The sequence below is a fragment of the Zonotrichia leucophrys genome, chromosome 1A (genome assembly GCF_028769735.1).
Source record: "Zonotrichia leucophrys gambelii isolate GWCS_2022_RI chromosome 1A, RI_Zleu_2.0, whole genome shotgun sequence".
NCBI lineage: Eukaryota > Metazoa > Chordata > Aves > Passeriformes > Passerellidae > Zonotrichia > Zonotrichia leucophrys.
Genome location: NC_088170.1, coordinates 31918738 through 31946155, shown reverse-complemented (window position 1 = coordinate 31946155; position 27418 = coordinate 31918738). Strand labels below are relative to the sequence as shown.

The 27418-nt window shown below is 36.9% G+C and overlaps 1 protein-coding gene across 1 annotated transcript; it reads left to right on the top strand.

Annotated features, from left to right (window-relative positions):
• Positions 1 to 16173: 16173 nt before the first annotated feature.
• Positions 16174 to 26895, top strand: LUM (lumican). Its single transcript, XM_064731596.1, has 3 exons — positions 16174 to 16352; positions 19141 to 20037; positions 25851 to 26895. Exons 2-3 carry the CDS (start codon positions 19161 to 19163, stop codon positions 26003 to 26005), a joined length of 1032 nt encoding a protein of 343 aa, XP_064587666.1. The 5' UTR covers positions 16174 to 16352; positions 19141 to 19160; the 3' UTR covers positions 26006 to 26895.
• The last annotated feature ends 523 nt before the right edge of the window (positions 26896 to 27418 follow it).

Below are 27418 nucleotides of genomic sequence, written 5' to 3'. Positions count from 1 at the left end.
CTCCAAAGTGTTTGTCTTTCTTCTTTTGTTTTGATAGAACAACATACGTGTGTCAGAACTTTAAATAAGTCTTGAAAATTGAACATCTTTGGCATAGTGATAGCTAAAGTAAGAATAAGTTATGTGAAATTCTTTTGCCTCAAGGAACTCTTTCATGCCTGACTTTCATAGGTATTTTTTCAGGAGCAAACAAATATAGTCTTTTTATAGCTGTCATTTATTCAGTAGTAAATGATTGGAAACAATATGACTCACTATAACCACCACACAGCAAAAAGCATGTTTGCACTCTTCTGAGATATCTTCTTCATATAGTAGCCAATAATTTCTCTGCTTCTATCTGTTTTTCTTCTGGATTTCACATTTTAGAGAGTTATTTTTAAATAAAACAAACAGTATATGATATCTTTCTGTCACAGGAGGGAAAACACTCCAGCAAATCATCAGTTATGGGTTTTTTCCTTTTGGTTCTTGGTTGGATGTTGACTATTGTGCAGAGACTTCATGCAGAAAACTAAGTACTGGCATTTCAAGAGAGGACAAAGGCACTGTCTTAGCCTGAAAAACTCCACAGAGTTTGTAAGTACATGGTTACAGAAAGATATTCACACAAAAAATAACAACAATTACATAAAGCATCATGTAAACATATGCACAAACTATCCATTTCTACATCCATAGTTTTAACATCTCACATACTAAGGCTTTTCTTTCAAATTAGAACAAACTTCAACAAGTCCAGAAGAAAATATCTGAGTCTGCTCCTCCTCTGTAATACCCAATCAAGCTTGCTGCTGGCTGTGAAAGCCTAAGTTATTTCCCATAAAATACATTCCCTTCTAACAACCAAAGGCTGCAAAGAATAGCAGGACTTCCCTGATTCCCAGTCTTTCTCAATAAAACAAAACAAGCAAATCCTGTAACAAGAGACCTAAGCAAGATAATGAAAAATTTGAAAGGTAAGCACACTGTGGGTTTTCCATAAGTTGTGCAGCCCCACCAGTAATATTTGACTGATGGGATTCTATCCATGCACAGCATCTGCAGAGACTTCAGAACAGTGGGAAGCCCAATACTTTCAAAACTGCTCTTCATATAAATAAAGAACAGATGGTTCTTCCACTTAAAAACAAAACAAGGAAAGAAAAAAAACGAAAAAAAAAGAAAAAAAAAGAAAAAGAACAAACACAAACAATTTATAAACAATTGGGTGGAAAGAAATAAGAGAACTAAAGCAGAAAAACTTTGGGCCTTGCAGTGCATGCTCAACTTCTTTGTAAAATATGAAGACAGTAAATGGTCACAACTGTTGGACTCAAACACATAAAGAATAACTAATACCTTGTTTCCTGGTGCAGGCTAAAGCAAACCTTACTGCCAACAAGGGTCTGGCCATCTTTTAGTCTTGTTTCTCCTACAGTGCATCAGGTTATGGACAGTTGTCATATACTCAATTGCTGATGTATAAATGGCATTAAATCTAATTTCATTTCCAGGAAAGGACCAGCTCTTAAATCCTTGGCATCAGTGTGTTGCTCTCATTTCCAAGACTGTACATTTTTTCAATTGCCTCCACAAACTGTTTCTAAAATTATCTAAGCACAAGGTCCGGTAACAGGTCTTTGGCCCATAATTTGGTTTTGGTGGCCTTTTGGCCTTTTTTATTGGGCGGGGGGGGGGGGGGGGGGGGACAAGGTTGGTTGGGTTTTTCTGTTTTGTTTTTTGGGGGTTTTTTTGAGCTGCTAGTGAACCTCTCTGTTATAATCTATTTCTGCTTATGTTAGCTGTTTTTGAAAACTGAGAACATTTTCTACCTCACACTCACTCATGTGTAAAAAATAGGAAAAAGCTGAAAAATTGTGTTTGTTCAAAGCAACATTAACTTAATGTATTTCTAATATATGCAAAACAATTAAAAAATATTACAAACTTTCTGATCCCATCACTACTCTGAAGTGCCATCTAGTGTCACAGAGGGACAGTCACAAAGGTACTGTTAACTAGAGAAAATGAAAAGGAAAAGGTTTATGAAGCTTTATGAGAAGAGGGTACTTAAATTCACATACTCTGTTGTTTTGGTTTTCTCTTTTTATCAAGTCAGAGATGCAGAGCTGTGAAATCAATAGTCTTTTCGTACACGCACAATCAAATGCACTTGCTTTGAACAACGATGTGTTTTTGCTCATTCTTTCTGTATGCACACATTGCTCTGAAGTCAGTTTTGCTTCAGAGACTTGCCTACATCTGTGTTTTCTGTTTTGTTTTTTTTTCTTAAGAGTTGCCCTAATTTAGCTGAAAATAGTTCATTCAAGAAAAAGGAAGATAAATTAAAGAGTCATGTTAGTGACAATTTGCAGAGCACTGAAGGGAAATATGGGCTATGAAATAGAGGTTCAATATTTTCATTCAAGAAAAAGGAAGATAAATTAAAGAGTCATGTTAGTGACAATTTGCAGAGCACTGAAGGGAAATATGGGCTATGAAATAGAGGTTCAATATTAACTGCCTCATCTTCAAAATGAAATTATGAAATTCAAAATAGTTGATAATTTTTAGCATAAAACTTTATCTTAAAAATGCTCCAGCAGCTCCTTCTGCAAAAGAACAAAATTTCTGTGGATGTCCTGAAGAGGCACAAAAACTGTTGAGCTGTTTGGATTACACTCAACACAAACACTCAAACAGCTAGACTCATCAATGGCTGCATTTTAAGTGACACAAACCAGCCTTTGGCCTCCTGCCCTGCTTCCTGCTCTGGAAGTTCAGGGCTGTTACTGTGCCATGAGAGGATCAGTCTGCACACAGGCACTACTGAAGGCTGTTTACCCTGCCTGTTAAACACCACACTTTCCTTTCTGAGATTTAAAGAAGTGGTTTCTTCAGAACTGCTTTGTCAGGCAGTTCTCTTTCTCAGTGTGTACATTATGCTGCTTGAAAGCTTTGGAGATTACCTCTATGTGGGTGTCTTAAGTCAGCAGACCAGAAGAATGTTAATGCTCTGTTACTGCCTGCTTGAATTGGACTTAAATCTGCAGGAGAAAGAATGGGGGAAAAAAACTATGAGAAATTTTATTGTCCTAATTATATATTTATTTATATATTTCACACCTCTTTTTAGACTACAGCAGAAAACTAATAACAAAATTATAACAGTGTGATGAGAAGCAGTGGTGGTTGTGTTTCTATATCCACAAGTATTTCTGCAGCATGAAACACAGTGAAGAAGCTTTTGAAAAGCAGCAATAATTGTAGGCCTTGCATCTGCAAACACTTAACCACACAAATAGCTCTAGTAGTTTCACTCAGAGGAGGTGAAAAAATACAGATGGGCATCAATTTTGAAGGTAAACAAAAAAAAGAGTCAACTCCTTAAATATAAAAGGCTGGTTTAAAGCAAAAAAATCCAGAACTGTCTAAAACACCTCAATCGAGAAATTTTTCATGCCAGGAAATGTCCCAGGTACTTCCTTTGGCTCACTCCCAGAAGGAGAGAAGGTGAATACTTGAAAATTATTATGATTTTTAGTCATAAATGGCATGATATTATGTTAAGATGCACAAATATTAATTCATAGATGGGATTATGTTGTTCCTAGCTTTTTGCAGAATGGACAGTGGAATATGTCCTGCTTTATTCTGGATATTCCCTGCATGAAAAGATAGAATTCATCCTCAGAAATTTCACTGATGATACAAAACTGGGAGGGAAGGTTGTTGGCTGATCTGCTGAAGGCTGTGCCTCAGTGGGACCTTGATAGACTGGAGAATTGGGCAGAGAGAAACCAATGAAGCTCAACAAGGGCAAATTCAGGGTCCTGGACATGGAGAGGAACAGCTCCAAGTGCCAGCACAGGCTGGGGCTGACCTGCTGGAGAACAGCTCTGCAAGGATGGGCCTGGGTGACAAGGTGACCGCGAGCCAGCAGCACCCTTGTGCCCAGGAGGGTCAGGGATGTCCTGGGGTGCACTGGCAAGAGTGTGGCCAGCAGGCCGAGGGAGATGATCCTGCCCCTCTGCTCAGCCCTGGTGAGGCCACTCCTGGTGCTGTGTCCAGTTCTGGGCTCCTCAGGACAAGAGAGAAAGGGAGCTACTGAGAGGGTCCAGTGGTGGGCTGGAAAGGTGATTGAGGGACTGGAGAATCCCTCTGGGGGAAACTGGGGGTGCTGGGCCTGTTTAGTCTGGAGAGGAGAGACTGGGAGGGGATCTCACCAACACCTGTAAATATCTCAAAGGTGACTCTCAGGGGATGGTGCCAGACTATTTTCAGTGGTGTCCAGTGACAGGGAGAGGAACAGTGGCAATAAATTAAATGACCAGAAGTTTCATCTCAACATTAGGAAAAACTTGTTTACACAGAGGGTGGCAGAGCACTGGAACTGGTGCCCAGTGAGGTTGTGGGGTCTCCCTCTCTAGACACATTCACAACCTACCTAGACAAGTTCCTGTTCAACTCGTTCTAAATTGCCCTGACAACTCTCAAGATCCCTTCCAATTGTGATTCTGTACAAATTATTACAATTTAAAAAGCTTTCTATATTCACATTTAACATGAAATCAAGCAAAATTTTTCACACTCTTTATGTTATTGTCTAACCAGCATTACAGTATATATTTTGTGGTAAATCTAACTTACATCTTTTATTCATTTTCAACTAGTGTATTAAAGCATATATTATATTTGAATAAAAAAAAATTAAGAATTTTGTTGCTATTTTTTAAATTCCAAGTTTATGCAAGTTACATTATTGTTTCCAGATGAAGACTTTAATTGAGATTAATTAGGCTAGTCCTACTCTACAGAGTAATTTTTGAAAGTGTTCAAATCCCTAAAGTCATGGAAAATAGGGACCATGTGTCTGCTACTTGTTAGAAAGTCCTTTCAGCAGGAAAAACTCAGAACCAATTAAAGCTAATCATGTAGGATTCTGATGCTAGATCCTTTAATCTTTTAATTTCAAGGTATTGAATCTTTGCAGGAATCAAAAGCTTGTAAAGAATAAACCAAATTCCAGAGTGCAGAAAAAAAAGAAATTTCAAGATGCATAAAATAATCTCAACATGAAAGAAAAATTCTAACTACTGCTTGCCTATGCTAGAAACTCTAGACAATTGAAATGCTTCAAAAGCATTTCATATTCCCTTCAGAGAATAAACCTTCAGAGGTTTGCCATACATATCATTCTAACATGGAAGAAAAACATGGATACATTACAATGGATTCTTGAAACAAAGCACTGACTTTGAAGTGTTGGCTAACAGAGAGAGATTGAGAGATCCCAAACCTCGAGTGACTTCATATTCCATCATGCCATCAAGAAAATGAAGCAAAAAGATTAGCCTTTTGGCTATATTTAAGATTTCTATCCTTTACTGCTCATTTTCAACACCAAATTCTTTAAAGACATGCCAATCTTTTATATACAGGGGAGCCTCTGCATGTGTAGATTACAGACAGATAGAGAAGACTGTGTGAATTTCTCTTTAACAGTTAGAGATAATTGGATTGTTATGGAAAAACTTAAATATATTTGCTCTTTACTGCTGTCAAAGGACTAAATTATAGTGAAGTAGCAATATTCCCTTTGAACTGCCTTGTTAGAATTCTGTCACACAGGATTGCACATTTCCTACATCTTAGACAGTGAGAATGGTTTCACACTATGAAAAAAAATGCAACAGCACAAGGATTTTAGATTATGCTGCAGAACTGGGAAAGAAATAGCATTAATATGAATTGAAGAAGACATTTGTCAAAGCTCTGTCCTACAGAGAAGGAAGCTGAGGATGCCTCCAGCCCAGCTCCACCCTCTCTCGCCTTTCAAGAGAGGAAGTTGAGATAAAAGAGCTTTCTACCCCTTGGTTACCTCATGGACAGCTTCTGGGCTGGAATGAGAGCAGGTGGTACCTGAACACACTTGAACCTCATGGGCATCAAAGCAACCCCAGCATTGGTACAGACTGGGTGATGAATGGTCTGAGACCATCCTGCAAAGAAGGATTTTGGGATACCGGTGGATGTATAATTTGGTATGAACCAGCAGTGTGCATTTGTGGTCCAGAAAGCAAAACATAACCTGGGCTGCATCAAAAGCAGCATGGCCATCAGGGAATCCAGGGAGCTGATCCTGCTCCTCTTCTCCATGTTCCTGAGGAACCTACCTGCAGTTATGCATACAGTGCTGGGATCCTCAGCACAGGAAAGAGCTGATGCAGTGGGACTAGAGGAGAGCCACAAGAAAGGTCAGACGGCTGGGCACCTCTCCTGAAAAGAAACAGAGAGAGCTGGAACTGTTCTGGGGGAAGAAAAGACTAAGGAGAGACATTATTGCAGCCTTTCACTAAATAAAGAAAGCTTATAAGAAAGAGGCTTTTTACCACAGCCTGTAGTGAGAGAATATAAGTTGCAATGGTTTTAAGTTGAAAGATGGTAGAATTAGGTTGGACATGGGGAAGATTTTCCTTAAATTAGGGCTGGTGAGACACTGGAACAGGTTGCTCAGAGAAGCTGTGGCTGTCTTGTCATTGGCACGGTCAAGGCCAGGTGGGATCGGATTTTGGGCAAACTGGCCTCATGGAAGGTGTTGCTTATTACAGGGAGGTTGGGCTACATGATCTCTAAAGATCCCTTCTAAACCAAACCATTCTGTGATTCCAAATGCAGTATCAGGGCCCTGAGTACACCAGTGGGCTCTTGCTGCCATGACCATCTCTTCTGCAGCCTCTGTCCACCTAGACTTCCACCACTCATTGTCCAAGAGCTGCATTTAAGCTCAATTCCTTGTCTTTTCCCTGGGTTTTCAGCTGGGTTTCAGCAGGAGGAGGAGGCAAGCTGGGAGCCAGCACTCACACAAGGCAGAGAGCAGCCTCAGGACTGAGGTAGCAGTGCCACAGCACGCCATGAAGCACAGCAAAGCTGTTTGGGTGCCTGTAACAGATGTCCCCTGAGAGGGCAGGCTCAAGGTCAAGCTCAGATTGCCAGTCAATGATATAATGCCAGGTACAAAACTAGGAACAGCATACCCAGAGCAGAGCTAGGGCTGGGATTCAGCTGGAATACAGCTGCTGGACAAGAGGTGGAGGCAGTGTGGCTGAAGAATGTTGATGAGGCTGGAGTAAAATCTACATCACCTGAGGTAATTAAGAACCCAAACCCTGTTCTTCAAAGCCTTGGAAGGCACTTCTCTAAAAATGTTTTGATGTATGTGACAAGTCATTAGCGATGGCTTTCAGAAGAAGGATTTCCTGCTAATTGGTAAAGCAAACACCTTCTTCCCTTCACCAAGCTTTGAATCAAAATATTGTGGGCCATCACCTGCTCATCTATTCCCTGCTTGCTTGAAAGAGCAGCCCTCGTGGGCTCCCTGGAGAAGTAACCATTCTGAGATAACACGTATCTGATGGGTCTCAGGGTTATTCAATTATGGTTGTATAAAAAGGTCCATAATAGTGGCAAAGATTTAACTGCTAAAACACAGTGTAAAACCCTTCCCTTTATGGGTGAAGTTATTGCAAATATGTGATCCTAGATCTCATTCTATTTTCATGAAATTGAATAGGAGCAATGGGTTTGCTATACCACAACTGAGTAGTTATATTTTCTGTGTCTATCTGGAAGCTACCTATGAGGTAAGAAAATCTGAATTATAGTGTTGCTCACCGGTACTGCTGTGGCTAAGTTTGTGTCAGCAGTTCTATGTGGAAGAAGCTTTTCCACTTAAATATTATTCCTCTGCTAAATCTTGGAATCAGATCTTGTTTCTCAAGCATATTTGTTTTCTCCTTTGAAAATTAAAAATAGTCCATAGTATCTTCTTCAAAACCTCAGTGTAAGGCAAAAGTGTATATAAATACCACCACACACATGCACAAAACACACACTCATAAATTTTGAGAAAATGGTGGAAATGATGAAATTATAATTTGATAAAATTATTTCAGGGTATGTCCAGAAATCTTAGGACCTGAATGTCTACTTTCTTATTGATGACTTAGATTATATTCTAGAGTCTAAAGCTACATTTCTGTTATTAAGTGAAATCCTGCCATTTTCAAAGCCTGTAACATGACTTAGTCCCATCTCTCTTGTAAGGCTTTCTTGCCTCATGAAGCACAGCTCAATTTAAGCTCTCTGTTGAGAGTGATAACTCCCAAATCCTGGCTAGGAATTGTTTAGTTCAGGCTAGAATCATGCAAAAACCTGTTTTGGTATACAAATACTGCAAAGAATAACTTGTCAGTTTCAGGGACATTATGTGATTTACTAGTCTAAGTAAAGCCTAAAGAAGAGAGAAGTCAACAATTTCCTTTTATAAAATAAATTTTTTCTAACATTAATATTTTGCATTTATCTACTCAAATATTGAAAATTATTTTAATCTGCCTGTTATCTGAATGCTTTCCTTACTTTTTCTTAGTCAGTTGTAATGCTTTTTGCAATCCTTCATGGTAATTTTTATCTCTGGATTTTTATATCATTGAACATTCTGATCTGACTGAGACTTGGGAAGAGTGACAGATTGCAGTACTTTACTTTCCATACCCACAACCCAGAAGCCATTCCAAACCAATTGAGAAGAGAGAAAGGAAGGCATTCCCTCTGAGTTAGCTTTCTATCACTATTCCAAAAGATGCAGCATCTTTCAAAATGCTGTTCTGTTTTGCAGCATAATGTATTTATGTATTTATATATAATATATATATGTATAAAAATTAAAATATTATGGAAGCAATAAAAGGTCTACTGGGAAGCTAAAGGGCCTGATGTTGATTCCAGTTTTGGTCCAATTCAGTTTACCATTTAACAAACAGACTCATGCTTATAAAAATATACAGATTTGAATTATCCTAATGCAATAACTAGGTGCTTGCTGAAGTCTGACAAAACACAAGATGAAGAAAAAAGTTAGTCTAAGTAGACGTCTGAAATCTATGGGAGGTGAACAATTTTAATTGGGAAATGCTGTATTCTCCTTAAAACATTGCAGGATGAGGGAAAAAGTGAAGCTGGGCTATGCTTGAGTTGGATGAGATCAGCTTAGACACATTTGAATGGCACATTTGTGTCCAGTCAAAATAAGTTCATGAACACCTGTGACACAAAATGTCTTTAATAGTTTCTCTCCTTTCCAATGTATACAACATATACAGTTATATATAAAAAGCTTTTCATGACTGAAAAAAAGAAAACTGATCAGTGAGGCTGCAGGGGATGGTCTAATGGAATCAGAGAACTGTCTTCAAAGTTTTTATTTGACCTTTCAGAGAATTGCTTATTTTAGCTTTTTTTACTATTGCGATTTTTAGAGGTGGTAAGAAAATGGAAAATACCTGCGGGTCATGGCTGCTTGCAGTCTTGCACATCCCATTTTGCTTGGCTCTATTTTTGTGACATTTCATTGCAGCTATTCTGCTGAATACACAGCTAAGAGAAGACTGTGGAGAGAATTGTTGGAGAGGACTCTTCGGACAGTTTACATAAAGTGAAGCTATTACTTAGAATACTGATTATTTCCTGGACTGGAGCTCCAAGGGCAAAATTTAGCTTCCAAAAGATAAGGGTCTAATATCATTCTGGATTTCTTATATGTGCCTGGCGTCCTGCTGCTACTTCAGGACAGGAGAGATCTCAGAATTCCTTAGCTGTGTAGATCTCCTAAATCCCTTAGCTGTGCTGTGCTGTGCAGCCCAGGCCGTGCCAGAGAGCAGTTACATGTCCTTGCACTACTTGACTGAAACCATAGGCAACTGCCTAAATGCAAATGTCTTGCTATTTAACCACTGCTGTTTAACCATTTCTTTGCTTTGCCATCAGCAACCATTTGAAAAGGGCACAAGTGTTAAAGTCCTCTTCCATAATCTACTCAGGTAAGCTGGACACCTCAGAGCCTCTCAAATAATGCTGGATGCCTACCTTTAGGTAAGTGAGCACTGTTGTAGTGTCTGTGTTGACAATTGACTCACCCTCCAGGCTCCACAACTGTTTATTACATCCCCACTGATCCTGAGCAGTGCCTCGTCTCTTATCACACATGTAGACAGACACCTGTGTTTGCTGTCTCTCAGGAGCAAAATGTCAGATTCATCACATACCTGACACTGTTTATAATAATAGATAGATTGCATCTTGCAGAGAAGTGGAGGCAATCTTAGTGAGATATAAGGTGGAGTAACTTTAAAAAAAGGTAGCTTTTTCAATGAGAAATTTGATTTTGCGATATGCTTTTAGCAGTGCCATGTGGACATGTAGTAAAGCTTTTGTAGAGTTTCTCAACACTGCACAATTCCTAAGACAAAAGGCATTTCATACAGCATGAGGTTAATCCACTCTGGATCTCCTGATAAAAATAAAGACAATTAAATCACTGGATTGGAATCTGTGGTTGCCAAAGCTGACCATTTAATATAGCCAAAAGCATGTTTCCAGCCAGCTCTTTCAAAGGAACTCAATGTCCAAACAGGAAAAGGATGAAAAAATTTGTCTGGAAGGAAAAAATTTTAAGAAAAATAAAAATACTTCTTCATATATCTCTTGTTTCTTGATATAACACCCAAAAAAGGTCAGTTTTAGCCATAACTTGCTTTATTTCACTTGATAAGTAAAATGTAAGAAGGGAAAAAATTATGAGACGTGAAGAAAAAAAAGAATGGTTAAGATTAAATGTGCCCCTGTACGTATTATTAATAAGGAAAAAAATAGAGCAGTTGCACTGAATATGTCAGTGACAGATCCACAGATAGCATGGCAGAAGATAGTTGGAAGAAGATGGAGGTTTTGATGAGGAAAAGAAATTCTAGTAATTTTATCTATAATAGTACATATTATACTCCTACTATACATATATATAGTATACATATTTATCTTTACTACAACTAAAGAGACACAAGCCAATGATTAACAATGGAACATGAATAAAAATAATCATTGTTTGCTGCATTTGGAAAGGAGTAGATCTGCTTTTTCAGACTGATGCACTTTTACTGTACCATTTTCTTTCTAAAGGAAAGAAAAACAACAAAAATGTTTGATAGTGAGAAATACTTTTAGATTTGGTTGTCACAAGTTAGTTTGTACTTAAACATCTCAGGAAGACTTGTAAGAGTTGTTTGGTTGTTTGGTTCATTTACAGTCCATTTTCATGAACCTGGGAATACCCGAACACTGTTCATGGATTTTAAATAGGTATAAGCTGTCTCTACCTCAAGGCTATTAATCTGCCACCAGTCCTAGGGAAAATAATGCAAAAATCTCATACAGCATTCAGGGAGTAATGAACTAAGTGACAGCTAATGTCAAAATAGATACTAATAGGTAGCCAATGATATAATAGATATCTATCAAACTTTACTTGCTGATTTTGGTAAAAGCATCTTCTGTAGTTGCTGTAGATTTGTCCAAGGTGTTTCATTTTAGAAACAACAATGGGCAGTATTTTTAAAAGCTGCATGTTAAGTGGCTCCCAAAACTGTCCCACCGTCATGGCTAAGATGATTTATGACAGTGGATCTGTTTAAGTCCAGGGTCACATAAACTAGCAGAAGGCCAAATGATATATTCTCATTGTTCAGCAGAATCCAGATGAATTAATATCTCTTCAGACCTTAATCTGTAGTGATCTGAATGCAAACAGACAATGATAATGCTTAGATTCTGGGAAGGTGTTTAGCACCCAATGAATTTCAAAGCAGGTCTATGTTGGTACAATATTAGCATATACAAATAATAGACGGTGAACTAACCAAGTTGGCCAAGTCCAACTCTTCCTTTTCCATAAATTATCTGTACTGTTTACAATACAGAAATACAGAGATTCTGCTATAATTTTTATCTGTATCCACAATTTACTCACAAATATAACAGCTCCTTGAGATACTCATGGATTCTTGACATTGGGAAGAATTTGAGCTGTCTCATGCTCCAAGACCACCTAATTTTCTTTTGTACATGGATCAGCAGATTTTAAATGCTATGACAAAATATACAGGATATTTAAGGAGTCTGGTTTAAAAACAGACTCTTGCCTTCGTGTTTAGTCCTCACCAAAAAAAAAGCTTTGATCAGACTTTGCATCAACTCAAAGAAATTTTGCTGTTGACCATTTGAATCAAATCAAAAACAGTTTAAAAAGCAACAGAAAGGAGGATAACAGTACAAGAACACAGACACTGTCAAGCTTGAAGCAAAACAGCAATCAGCCTTTCAGAAGGACAAAAACAAAGATTTGTGCTCAACTAAAATATCTGTTGCGGTCTGCTAATAGGTTGTAACGCTGTTACCATTTTTGTAAGTTTCCATAGCTGGCATTTCCTTTTTAGGAGAAAGGAAAAGAAGGATTTGGATCACCACAAATTTTGTAATGCTTATAGTATGTGGTCTAACACTTTCCATTTAACATGTAAGTCCAGTGTAGAGACTGAAAAAATAAAATTTCAATTAGGAGGGATGGAAGTTTTCACATGAAAAAATAAGCACCTACAGCCTCCAGAACCTGGAACTGAATTGTTTGTAGTGGAACTCATTAAATATGAGTCAGCCTTCAGTAATATTTTCAAAATGCTGCATAACTTTACAGAAATACTTAACTAATTTTTCCTGGAGATTTGTGCCAATATCGTATTTTTGTTTATTCACTATATATAGGCTAACAGGCTGTATATTCACTGTTTAGAGACATAGAAAACATCATGTAGAATCACTGTGTTGCCTCTTTATAATTAAGTGTCTTGCTGCATGGTGTCCATTGAAGCCTTTGCCCTTGATGGAGGTTTCCTAACCCCTGCTGCAGGTAGCCAAATAAAATAAGCTAACCTTCATTTCATCTTGAGAGTAATATTTAGTTTAAATTCTTAGTGACCAGAGGAGAAACCTCATTGTTCACTTCATATGGCAGTGTGAAAAGTTCCATGATGGATTTTCCTGGAGCTATATGTTCCCATGGCAAAACCACCCTACTCCTGATACTGGGAGCCCAATTCTCTTGGTTCTGTGCACCAGATGTGGGCACAGGTTTGAGATGAAAACAAAGCAGCAGTTGGTTTAGATAGTAGCTATTAAGTTTCGATCACCTGAGTCTTTTGGGGAAAAGGATATTAAATCCAAATAGATTTGGGAGGCACTTCCATTTATGCAGACGCTATAAAGACGGCAGGTTTACAAGAGACTAAAAGCAGAGAGGATACCACTGATGAGTGTAGAAACAAAATGATGACACTATAACTCAACAATATTTGATGGCTAGATCTCAGCCAGTGCAAACTGACTTGCAGTGAGCTTTGCTTTCAGATTCTTTCATTACAACACATTAGACTTGGCCATTTTCAGCTATGAAAATAAGAATTTTAAAAAAACTAAAAAGGAGCTTTGTATCACACAAAAAAAATTTCTATTCATATATCACAAGACAAAGAAAGTTAGATTTTAATAGGTTTTGATCATATTTCCCATCAAAGAAAGATGAATAACTAAGGTACAAAGGAAAATAAATTTTGAAGAAAAACTGGAGCACAGCAGTTGTAAAAATGAAATAATAATATGTCCTGACATCATCAGGGTGAAGAATATTTATAACCACTTTACAACTTAGATGACATAGGTGAATTTACATATTACTTTGTGTATTCCTTAGAAATTAGGGAATTAAATGCTGTTTAATGACTTCTGAGACCTACCAAAGTAACCCCTGCACAGAACACAAAATAGGACCAGAAACAAGGAAATCACCCAACCACGGTCCCACCCTCTGTTGCAGAAGAAGCAATATCTTATCTGCTGGGTTGTAGCACCTACCTGCTCTCCCAAACAGGTTTATGAGGTGATAGCTTCATGAGTTACAACTGTAAGATTAGGAAAAGCTTCAAAATTATGCCAAAGGGCAGTATTAAATAACAGATTGGAGAGACAGTAAAAATCTTATTAAAAAGAGAGGAAAATCTATTGTTTTTTTATCTTAACCTCAGAAGGCATGTGATTCTTCATCTTAATTGTGCAATTTCCATAGCTAATTTAAAGCAGTCAGGAATACAGGAACTATATGAATGAACTAGTCTCAGCTGAACTTTATGTGACCCAAGCTTTTACCATATGTTAATTTCATCAGTCTGATTAATAAGATTTGTAAGCTATAAGGATACGCATGTTTTGTATTTCTGTTATCATAATGAGAAAAAGGATGTATACTTGATGCATAGAAAAACTGGTTCATAAATACAACAGTGCCAAAAGCATATTAAGCCTGGATTATCCTGTACTCACAGCCAATATTTAATTCTATTTGTACTGTAAATGCAAAACTACACCTATTACTGAGGGTTCAAAATATACATTAATTTATCATAATATTGGGCTTGTCCACCAAAACAAATCAGTAGTCAGAGAAAGCCAAATTAATGCCTTTCCTGTGATTTTAAAAATTCTCTTTACAAATATTATGCTTCATTGCTCTCCTTGTTTTATATTCTTCCATAGGGCAAATCCCAATATTACCTTAAAGGTTATAATTTTCTGCATGAAATTTTCTTTTTCTATTCCAACTGCTGAGTGCTGCTTGTTGCTACATTTGCAGTCAAGTCACAGTTGAGGTTCCCTGGGTCAACTAAAGCTAATGAAGTAGTTTTCAGATAAATATCATTCTGCGCATGAGAAACTCCATCTGGTCTCCATTTGTCTACATGCAGAACAACAGCAGCTTTGTCCACTTGTACATTTCTAGTCCTGATACCATGCAGTTTTTCACTTAGATTAATTCACAATTGTGATCCCACTGCTGCACATTCACTTCTTGGCACCATGCAAGCAGTAATGCAGTAAGAATCTGTCACCAACCTGTTTCCCAGAATGTAAATGGTTCTCCCATACCAGGGAGGCAGGCATAATGTCAGAACATCAAAAGCATAACATTCCCTCCCTGTGGGCTGCACTGGCACATGGCACTCTGTGTGGAGCAAATTGTTTGCTGACTGGGGCATTGCAGAAGCACAAAGGTCTGGAAGTGTTGGTTGTCTTTCCTGCTCAGTGAAGGGCACTGGCTTTTCTCTGCTCCCAGGAGCCTTCACTGCTGTGAAGACTGAGATGCATCAGCAGCAAATTTTGGGAGAAGCTCATATCCAGGCTTCTCTTCAGGAAACTGATAGGGTTCTCTAGGCCAGACACATTCTGTACTACAACTTTTCATAAAGACAATAAATTGAAAATGGACAAAATCTCTGAATTTCTATCCCAACAATTACAATGCAAATAAACACATAAGACACTTTAAAATGGCTTGTGCGTGCTTTCTATCAGCACATTTGACATTTTCCCCTACCTAAATCTATCAAAAAAAAAAATGTTTCCCATAAAAAGGAAGACATCCTCCATTTAGAGATAAGGGAAAGTTCTTATGGGAGCTTTAAGATCCACTTTAAACTGTTACTTTCTTAATGTAATTTTTTTCGACATTGCCTGGTGAAAGTAACATCTCATCCAAGCCTTAAGATGCATTCTTGAACTACATCCATGGAATAAGAAACAGACAACATAAAGCTGAGTAGTTCCAGATTCTGAAAAGCAGGAGAAAACTGTAAGTGCAAAATGAACGAATGTATGGAGTGAGTTTACAGTAACTGCTCAAAACCCATTCCTGGGATGTGTTTTTATTAAACAAACATACATTCAACCACCAAAGAAAATCTCCAGACCAAATAAATTCCAATGATTTGCAGAAGAGTCTTTGAACTCAAATATGTAATCTTTGAACTCAGTATGTAATGTGGAAAGGGATATGATTCAAAGATAATTTTGAATCTGATCCTTAGGCTAAAGTTTTCATTAAGGATATTTTGCTGTGGTCATAAGACAGTTAAAGAAAAAGGCAGAAAAATGAATGAGTCACTTGGCTGAAGAAGAACAGCAGCATTGAGGTCTGAGTGCTATGTGTTAGCTCATGTCTAGTAGTATAAAATAAGTTGAAAAACAAAAGCCTGTTTGCAATTTCTTTTACAATATAACATGTTTTTCCTCTGAAATACAAAAAACAAATTCTTGTATAAACCTGTGGCTTTTCAACTTTCTCAGGTTTGTGAAATATCATTCTCTGATCCCACAGGAGGAACAGATGGGTTGTCCTTGTACAAAATATGGTATCCACCTGCACTTCATTAGAGAGCTGCATTTTTGTACATGCCACACCACAAGATCACCATGATGACATAGCAGCTTCAGAGAACAGCGTGACTAGGGCTTTTTTTTTTTTCCTTCTTGTAACACAGAGGATCTGGCAGACTTTTACCTCCTGACACTGTTTAGAGCATATATTGGTCGATACAGCCTCTTATTGCATCTGCTCTGGGAATTAAGGAAAGCAGCTTGAAGGCAGTAAGGTAAGTGCTGCTGCATGCTTTAACTGTAATGTTCAGCTGTTTAAATGTAGCTGCAATGGGAACATGAAAACATGACAGGATAAGTTTGCCAATTTGTAAATTGAGCACAAATCAACAGTTTCACTGTCGATTCACTTTCTCAGTTTCCTTAAAACAGCTTCACATATTTTGTACATCAGTGTTGCAATTTTTTACAGTCTGCTTTGTTCTACATCAGAATAAGATTTAACATACAGTATGAAGAAGTGTGTAAGAGTACTCACTGTTTACTTTTTCATTCATAATATTAATGAGAGCTTTGTAAACCCCATTTGCTAAATCATTTACTCCATTCTACAAAAAGACAATGTATCCTGATATTTAAATAATTAATCACATAAACAGTGAGAGGGAAACAGTAGATATTTTAAAATTTCTAATTAATTTTAAAGCACATTTTAAATATACTAAAGAAACTTAAAAAATATGGTCTTTTGCAAACTGGGTAAGAAGTTAAGCTACAGAATTAAGGTTGATTGACTGTTAGTTTTATATGGATTTTTGCATAATAAATTAATGATTAAGGAAATATAGACACGGTAACATAATTTGAATCGTATTTCTAAATTAATGTTGGAAGCATTTTCCCAAAATTATGGATTTATCATTTAGTACGTTTTGGCAAGTTGCCTGAACAACTTCACAAACATTTTCACAGGTATTTTGCAACACAACTGCTTAGAACAGGCACAGGTAATTAATTAAAGCATGTTTATGTTGTAATATGAAAATGTAAGAATGTTTTCTGATTTTATATTTTGGATTCATGTTATTCAGTGCAACAAACAAGCATGATCTATTAATCTTTTACACTTCTGACAGTAAGACATTCAGATACCTGAATGAGAAATGAATTAATAAAACAAGTTAAATAAATTTCCTATTTACTTTGCAATTTTATGGTGCACGCAGGCTCATATGCCCCTGAACTATAGAATTGTCACATAAATTCTAAAACGTTTTGATAAATTAATTCAAAACACTTGCCATCTAGCATTTTTAGTTACTTGAAGGGTCCTGCAGAGCAGTAAACTTTTTACTCTGTTTAATGGACTGTGTGACTATGATATCAATAGTGAAACTTAGCATTACAAATATAATTTGAAACCAGAAAAAAAAAAAGAGTTTGAATTTAAAATGTCTATGTTATTTTAAAACTATAAAATTAAGGAGGTGTGTAAAAAATGTCACCATAAGGCCAAAGAGTGTAGTCCAAGGAGTTCATTACACTCTTTTGATACTTTGAATACAGAATTACTTGATTTCCTTTCTTTAATGTTTAGTACCTAAATAGAACTGGATTTTGAGATGAATTGTGTTGCTGCAGTCTTTGCTTTCAGATGAGCTGTACTTATTTATACCAGCAGGGGACTGAAGGTCGAGCTCATGTTCATGTTGCATGTTCTCATGAAGTAATGAAAGACAGGCAAAGAAAATTACACTGACAGCTACTATTTAGACATTTAGAATTAGGGAAAATTTTGTAGCTATGGCCCTATACTTTAAGTCCTCTGTGTAACAATTCCAATAGCAAAACTAACTTACTCTGCTGGAAAATTGCCCAGATCTGAGATCAATGCCTTGTGGTCTGTTTACAGGCTTCACATACTTTCTGAAATTCCTTGAGAAAAAAAAAAATGTTTTAAGGATTTTCCTAATCCTCTCAGTCTCTGAACGGTAGTTGAGTACTTGGAGCCTTGTCTTTTACTAGTGAATATCAAAGCTCACTGACTTTATTGGTACTTTTCCAGCAGAAGATCTATCTAGCCAGTTAGAGGTATAAACAAGATACTAGTCTTCACAGATTAATTGACATCTTGTGGGGTACCTGATGAGAAAGCAATGGCCTTAAAGAGTTAAGTGACCCTATGTATACTGAATCACAAACACCTCCAAGGAAACCAAATGTCCTTTTGCTGTATGTGAACTGAACAACTAACTATGTAAAGCCAGTGTTCTATTGTTCAATTAATTTAGAAGGGACATAAAATGTAACCAACACCTTTGTTGTATAGAGAATTTGCAAGGACATTTTCACTATCTGAAATTCAACCACTTCAGGTCCACTCTCAGATTCATTCATTTCAGATCCACTGCACACATATGCAATATTGGTTGTTTGGCATGTTAAAGATAGTATGCTTTATATTCCTATTAGTTTGTTCTTTAGGTGACTATAAAACTTAGTGGACCATGCTTCACAAAATATAATCCATGAGAAAAAGAGATTTCAAGCCACACACATCTTAACAACCCACTATGCATGAGAGCATTACCCTCAGTTATAACTTCCCTGTCTCTTTCAAACTTAAGTCAACTAGCAACATGTTTAGAAATGAGACAATTTAGCACACTAGGAATGCTTTGTAGAATTTAAATGGTGGAACTTTCTCTGAATGTAGCCTTCAGCAAAACTGAAAACTTCTGTGGCAAGTTCAAAAACCTTGTACTTCATCATATTTCTTGTGACCTAATCAATGAATGCAGAAAGACATAAAAAAGTTATACTTGCAATAGCAAAATGGCCAGAAATTTTGCATTGCAAAGGAAGATTATACAAGACAGGGGCAGTGATATAGTATTAACAATGGAATACTAACAATCCAATATATTTTTCTCTTAATTAAAAACTTTAAATAGGAACCATAATTAGTTTTTAAATATAATTTTTATATGGTAAAATTTCAAATTCTGCTGAGAGAGATAAAAAACTAAAGTTATATCCTGTTTATTCCCTTTCATCATACAGGAACAGGACACATTAGAAAGATGACTCTAAACTCCCTGGCTGTCTTTCTGCTGTTGATTAGTGGCATTTTTTGCCAGTATGACTACGGTCCTGGAGATGATTATGGCTATGATCCTTTCGGGCCATCTGCAGCAGTCTGCGCCCCAGAATGTAATTGTCCTTTAAGCTACCCTACTGCCATGTATTGTGACAATCTTAAGCTGAAAACCATTCCCATTGTCCCAAGTGGAATTAAATACCTTTATCTCCGAAACAATATGATTGAGGGAATTGAAGAGAACACGTTTGACAATGTAACAGACCTACAGTGGCTGATCCTGGATCACAACCATTTGGAAAATTCAAAAATTAAGGGAAGAGTCTTCTCTAAACTAAAGAACCTGAAGAAACTTCACATTAACTACAACAATTTGACTGAAGCTGTTGGACCACTTCCCAAAACTCTAGATGACCTGCAATTAAGTCACAACAAGATCACAAAAGTCAATCCTGGTGCATTTGAGGGGCTGATGAACCTGACTGTCATTCACCTCCAGAACAACCAGCTGAAAGCAGATTCTATTTCTGGGGCTTTTAAAGGCCTGAATTCACTTTTGTATCTCGACTTAAGCTTCAATCAACTTACAAAGCTACCAACAGGACTGCCTCACTCCCTGCTCATGCTGTATTTTGATAATAACCAGATTTCTAATGTTCCTGATGAGTACTTCCAAGGTTTTAAAGCCCTACAATATTTACGCTTATCCCACAATAAATTAACAGATTCTGGAATACCAGGTAATGTCTTCAACATCACATCCCTAGTTGAGTTGGATCTCTCCTTCAATCAGCTGAAGAGCATTCCAATTGTCAGTGAGAACCTGGAAAACTTCTACCTCCAAGTCAACAAAATTAACAGTAAGTTAAATTTGCACATATTCATTAATGTTTACCACAGACTAGATACTGATGGCCAATGCAAGTATCTGAAATAACACATGAACTATTTTAAAAAAATATTACTGTTTAGACTCTTAGCACACTGACATTTACCTAACAGTTGTCCATATTCATGTTATAAGACAGATATTTACTGAATAGACACTCAATATATCCTTAAAATGAGAAATTTATGCTTTCATGCTGAAGTGGATTTTTTCCTCAAACTTTTATCTTTTGTAAATTGGAGTAGGTACATAGAAGCCAATGAATTTGTCTTGTATAATTCAGAAAAAAAAATGAAAAATTTGATCAGTGCAAAAAGATGTTCAGAATTCTTAAGTTAACAAAAAAGAGAGATGTCAGGTGAGGATATGGCTATGGTAACATTTCAGGAGCTTGTAATCAAAATGCAGGAGGGGGGAGAAAGGGAGAAAAAACAAATTCATAAGGTAGCAGGCACAAGATGCAGTGAAAAAGATACATCAAAGTAACTGCATTTGTTTCTTTCCTCCCTTGCCTCATGCAGTATCCCTCCAAACCTCTCTTGAAATCCAAGGAGCTGCCCCTGTTCTTTCTTTTCACTCCCGTTCTGCACATCACATGATCAGGTGGCAAGTTTGTCTCCATTCACTTATAATCTGAAAAATGTTCCTTGTGAAGCCAAGAAATGCCACACCTTGCACGAGACCACGAAGGTTTCTGCAGAGGCAGGGCTTTCACAAGGCTGTCTCCTTCCTGGGCTGACCAGGAGGTGCTGCTGAGCTGGAGAGGCCTCACCACCACCATGCCAGAAGTTCCCAGCTGCACCTTCATCAGTGGCAGTCCCTGACAGAGAGGGAGGTATTCCAAGTATGACTGTGGTTCTTCAGGAGGATTTACATCATCTTGCTTGTTTATACAGAGTAAACCGCAAAATCCTCCCTTCTGTTTGCCTGCTTGTATCCATCAAGGATTAAGAGTATCAGTGTTAGCTACTCTGTACATAGCTAACTCCATGGAGATGTAGTCTTTAAAACCAAACATTTTTAGTGCAGATCTTACCAGATTTAGGGCAAGATATTTTGAAATGTTTTGTATTTACTATGTTTCGTTTTTCTCAGTGGCTTTTTTTTCCTAGAGCATCTCGGTTTCTTGTTTTGATGAGGGAAAACAATGAGTTAATACTTCCCACCCAAGGCACCACATACAGACACCTATGGAACCCTACCAGATACTCTGCCACTCCTAAAATAGCTAAAAATTATGATTTTTAACTTTTCATGAGATATAAGCACTTTCCCCTTCTTAGGATGGTCTGAGCCTTCTGCAAGATAACCAGGTACCAAGCTTGGCTGCTATTCACTTTTCCAGGGACATCCGAGTCAGGGACTATGACAACAATTTTAGCTTTTCAGGGCAAGCTGCATTTTCAGGGGTTGGTGTGGGGAGTGGATGTTCACCAGCTACTGCTACACTACCATCACTACCCTATGGACTGATGCAACAGAATTAGGATTTACTGATTTTTTCTTTATCATAAAATCTAGCGGACTTCAACAATCAATTTTCTCAGCTATCTTATTTTACAGGCATAATATATAGTTCCTTAAGATGCTGATTGACAATGTGGTATAAAAATTAATTAAAAATAATCATTCATATAGGGCAAACAAAGCCCTTGGATTTCACCCTTCATGACACCTGACCTACAGCTGTGAGTGCTTAGTCTTTTGGGAAATTGAGTTGATTGGTCTGTGATTATTTAAGCCTCAAATCAATGACCAGTTCCTTTGTTTAATAAATTGTCATGACTTACCAGTAATTTATGAAAGTAAATCAGGCCAGCTTCCATTCCATGTGATGTCCTATGGTATCCCTATGCTGTGAGAGACTTCTGTCGAAGGAGTAATAATTTGTCCTCAAATACACAAAAGCATAATCTTTCAGTTTGTACTTGCTTAGATTGAAGTTTTCATTATACTGAGAACTAACATAAAGATATTTCTCCAGAGCTCATAACTTGCTATGTCTCCCTTTTTCTTAGGTACCTTAAAGCTTGTAGTTATTTATATTTGTCTAAGAAAGAATAATCTTGTTCCAGCTTTGTTGACATTACTGGAAAGAATATTTCTCTAAATTACTGTCCATGAGTTTCACCAGGGACTTGCTACAATCATTTTGCATTGTCATTCATAAAAAATAATCTGTTTGAGAAATACCCTTATTTGAGTGACTCTGAGTTTTTTGAACAAAATCTGATGAATAAACACCACTAAATATATGGCGGAAGTATGTGCTGTTTCCTTAGTATGTGCTGTTTCCCCTTGCGTTGCAAGAAGCAGTGGGTGAAGCAAATAGCAAACTGCTGAGAAATCAAATTCAGAGTAGCTCCTGTGATTTCTAACTAATACATTGAAGTACATCCATCGTATTGATTGTAGATGTCAAATCTACACATTTATCTACTGTACTTGGTGCTTGTTGTATCTCCAAGCTAGAAAAGGACAATGGAAGATTTAGAAAAGCTTACAATTTCTCCACAGCTCAAACCTAAACTGTAGTTTCTAAATTGAAATGCCTTTAAGATGTCATTATTATTATATACACAAACACAATAATGTACACTAGCACACACACACAGACACAGAGACTTGTGTTACAGACTCCTCAAGGCAAAAAAACCTCTGCAGGATGGAAAAAACCCCAAGAACCAAAGAGTTTCAGTGAAACAAGAAGAGGGTCCAAAGATGGCCTTCTCCACATTTCCTCTGTACCTGTAAGGGATTAAGGAGGAAATTGTTGCTTCCACATGAAACCCCAGGAAGTACTGGGGTTACTCCACATAAATGGAGCATGAAAGGGGAAATAAGTAAATGTGATAGAGGACAGTTAAGAGTCTATATATGAAATTCTGGAGATGATTTATGGCCTTTCATCTGGTTCACTCCAACAATTCCCAAAGGAGTTTTTTAACATGGACTATCCAAAAATCTTTCACATGGGATTAGAGGACAACAGACCAACAACAGTGACTATGGAACTTCAGATCTTGTTAGGATTGCTCACTGTACTGTTAGAATAAAATCCAACTTTCATCCAATATTTATTCTCTCAGTGTCTGGCTAATGCAAGAATTCTGGGTTGGGAAAATATGTGGGAAAAAATTCCAGGTACACTGGCTCTGAACTTGAATTTTATAAATTCAGGAAGACATTTTTTCACCTGCAACATTAATATATGTAACAAAAGAGGAAGTAAACTACAGAGATATTCCATGCCACAGTACTCCAGTCTAAAGGATTGCAATTCCCCATACAGATCACACAGGTAACAGCTCATCAAGTGCACTCACAAGAACTACCGGTCTTATTTTCTGCTAGTTGAGACTGCAATTAAAATGAAATATTTTTTAATATGTTTCTAACAACTGAAAATTATATGAAGAGTATAAAATAGACTTGAGTCTTGATACCCACATTTAAAAGGTGTGGACCAAATATTGGAACAAAATCCCACTGAGGTCCAGGACTGAGTCAATTTGACTTCTGTGAGGCCAAGATCTTCATCTGCTTCCCAAGTGGTTTAAGTCTCATAAACAGTCAGCACAGATCAGAGTTTTGTTATAACACTTAAATTTTGTGGTTTACGTGCATGAAGTTTCTGTCCCTTGAGTAGTAACCATCTATCCAGCTTGTATAAGCATATCTTTTGCAACCAAATGTTAGTATTTGTGCTAAAAAGTAATGATATGAAAAAACCCCAACAATTTAAATTTATAAAGTTTTTGAATGTTTGTCATCAGCAAAAATATACTTACTATGTCACTCCTGAATGACAAGAAGATGGAAAAAATGATATTAGAATTCATGTTTATTTTAAACTTTACAAATTAAATCCAAGTTATCTGAAGAAAACTGGAAATAAATAGTCAATGACATAGCCTATAGCCCAAGAAAAATGAATTAAAATCTCAATAATTTATGTTTTCATTCAGCAAAATTCCACACAGACATAATCCTATAAAAATCTCTCCGATCATGTGATCTTAATGAACAAGAATTAATAGTTTCCTTCTGCTGGTACATTCTGAACCAGAAGGGTATCAGAATTGGTCTGAGGTCTTAAAATTTTACTGTATTACAAGATGGACTGCCCAAAGGATGATATTCACCTCTCACCCTTTCAAAAGAAGGCTGCACTCTATACAAAATCTAGGAAATTGCTTTGATTTGCTTTAATCAAATCTTGGTGATCAAGATCTGACTTTTAAATTATGTTTCCTTACCTCCTACTTGAAACAACTTATTTTGTGGATGGTACTTGAGTCTTTACCCACTCTTAACATCAAATCTCTGTCCAAAAAAATGCCTAAGCTCTTATGCTCTAAAGAGCTGCCTGTACATTTATACTTAGTTTGCTAAAGCCATGTTCCATTAGTGATAGAAAATTATTGTAAAGCATGTCCTGGAAGAATCCAATTAGAAGAATGTTAATCCAAAAGTTTATGAGAAGGTATGAAAGGTAGTTCCCCACTTCCTTTAGTACAACAATTTGATCATACTTTCTTAGATGAGTTAAGTAGCCATGTAGAAAAGATACATAAGGAGGCCTATGAAAGGTAAATCAAATGGCATTTGATTTTGATAATACTAACTTGATGTCTCAGAAATTTTAAGAGGCAAAGTTTCATTGAGGGAGTCCCTTTAACCTTTTAAAGTATTTTCTGTGTGAATTCATTCAGTGTTCTGAAGAAGAACAAGTCTCTCAGACTGTTTCTTTAGTAGTTATAGAGCTTTTCAATAGACTAATTCTCTGTCTGACTTAAGGGAAACAGTGGATGAAGACTCTCTTTGCAAAATTACAGAATGTGGTATGCAGGGGGCATCAGATTTATTCACATATACATTCTCTCCTGAGGATGGATCTTCTCTGCATGAAAGAGGTCTATAATATGGCTGGGTGTGTGCTCTTCATACTGAGCAGAGAACTTCAGTGATTCATGTAATTTCTAACTTACAGTTAATACTGATCATAGGACACAAGACAAATTTCCATTCAAGATCTGTCTGGTGTTACGTGAACAAAATAATCCCCCAACTGAATAGAGACCATATATAACATGATATATGAATTACAATAAATATATATATTTTATAAGGATTTTTTGCATTCATACACACCTAATTCTGATGTGGAAAGGTTCAAATGCACAGTTTAAGTGTAAAAGTCTTCTCCAACCCTAGACCTAAATTTCATTCTGAAACAGGTAAATCAAAATGGCACATATAAAATACATATGAAATACACAGACACGCACTGGACTGCCTGTTCTTTGGGGTAAAGCTGTATCATGGTTTCATTTTCTTCAGAAACTTTTCACTTCCTTCAATATCTTATAAAATCCATTGTAATGTACACAAACTGACTGATTCCTCTCTTTGCATCTCTAGGGTTTTTTTAAGAGTTGTTTTTCTTTTTATCTCAATACCAGATTAGACCTCTATATAAAATTTGAAGCCTAAAAGTCAAACTTGCACTGGAAGAAAATGGCATTTGAAAAGCCCAGTCTTCAAATTCTGAACGTCTCACAACTAACGGAAAGAAAATCTCCCAACACAAGTCCCTCAGGTTCCAATGAATTTACAGGGTTGGTGTAAATGCAAAATACTGATAATAGTATAATGAATTAAGATCACAATTTTCAACTGAAATCCAAAAAAAAAAAAAGCAGAAAAATAATGGTTTTGTCAAATTTTCCTAATTTCCTAATTATTCCTGTTTTCCTCTTATTTCTGTTCTCTTTGCTTCAGAGTTCCCACTGAGCAGCTTCTGTAAGGTGGTTGGGCCCACGACCTACTCCAAGATCACGCACCTGCGCCTGGACGGGAACAACCTGACGCGGGCCGACCTGCCGCAGGAGATGTACAACTGCCTGAGGGTGGCCGCCGAGATCTCGCTGGAGTGACGCACCTGCGAGCGCCCAGCTCCCTCCAAGGGGTGCTCCCTGCAGAATAACACACCGTGGTAGTGCTTTACCATTAGGGTATGCCTAAAAGCAAGTGTCGGTCTGCATATTATCCGTTCTGTTTGGGAATATTTAGTAAGGACTTGGCAAATTTAAGGGAACGTGTGCATATTTTTATGAATGGTTCCATTTAGAAAGCACAAGAATTACTAAATATGATGCAAAATATGTCTTTATCTGGCTAAATTAGTTGATTTAAAAGATTCAACTTCATAAAAATCTATATTCATGCATGCAGTACATGCCAGCAGGTTCCAGACTCACAGGGAAGTTAGTTGGGATTCGATGTGAGTTATAGTGATCAGTATGGACTGGCCTGTGTCCATACAAGATTCCTGTCCAACTTTCCTAATCATCATGCCTTTTATATATTGTTACCCATGGCAAAGGAAAAAATGATTTAACAACATACAAACAATTTAAAATTTGTGAAAGTATGTGTTCAGAGCCTATGACACTGTTATATTAATGAAATAGATGAAAGATAACAAGGAAAAAATATTCAGGTTAAATAATTGTTTACTCTTCTTTTTGTCATACTTTCATTTAACTGTCATAGTAAGATTTTTATTCATTGCTGGTATAATTGTTATTTCAAAATAAATCATATATACAAATATTTTTATTCAATTACTTGCATGCTATTTTTAACCAGAGTGTAGAAAATAAAACATATCAAATAGTGTCCTTTTGTCCATGTCATTGACAACTATGTTACTTTCTTTTATAAAATGAAAAAAAACAGGTTAGGACAAGACAATCTAAGCTATTCTATCATTATAAAAATTATTGCGTCGTTAAATAAACTGTTTTCTCTACTTTGACATTTCAATATTTTCTACACATAATTTAACATGTGCCACTACACTTGTGTTGCCTTATGACGTTTGCAGTATGGGAATCATGGCACTATGAAAACGTGCAAACTAATGTTTCAGTATTGTCAAAAGAACAGTGAAATCTCTCAGAAACCACAGGTGGTAAGTAAAATGCAGCTACACATGGTAAAGACATGGTAGTGTGTTCCACCCAGGACTAAATAGTCCAAATATTGTCAGCATCTTGGAACACACTAAAATAAATGTGTTAGTAACTGAGAGCTGTAAGTGGCTTGCTTGCAAGTACAGATCATCCCATGGGTACTGTTTTATTTTCAACTACTGGACTATTAAACACTCAAACGGAAACTTTGTTAGTTTCTATAGCAAAAGCAGAAACTAGCACGTCTGAAAAAAACCCCAAACCAATTCGTACCAAACCCTTTTGTCGGCACATTGCCAGTTCCAGATGTTCAAAATCAAAACACAATTCACAAAGAAACCTGGGACTAAAACAAAAAGAGATTCAGAAAAC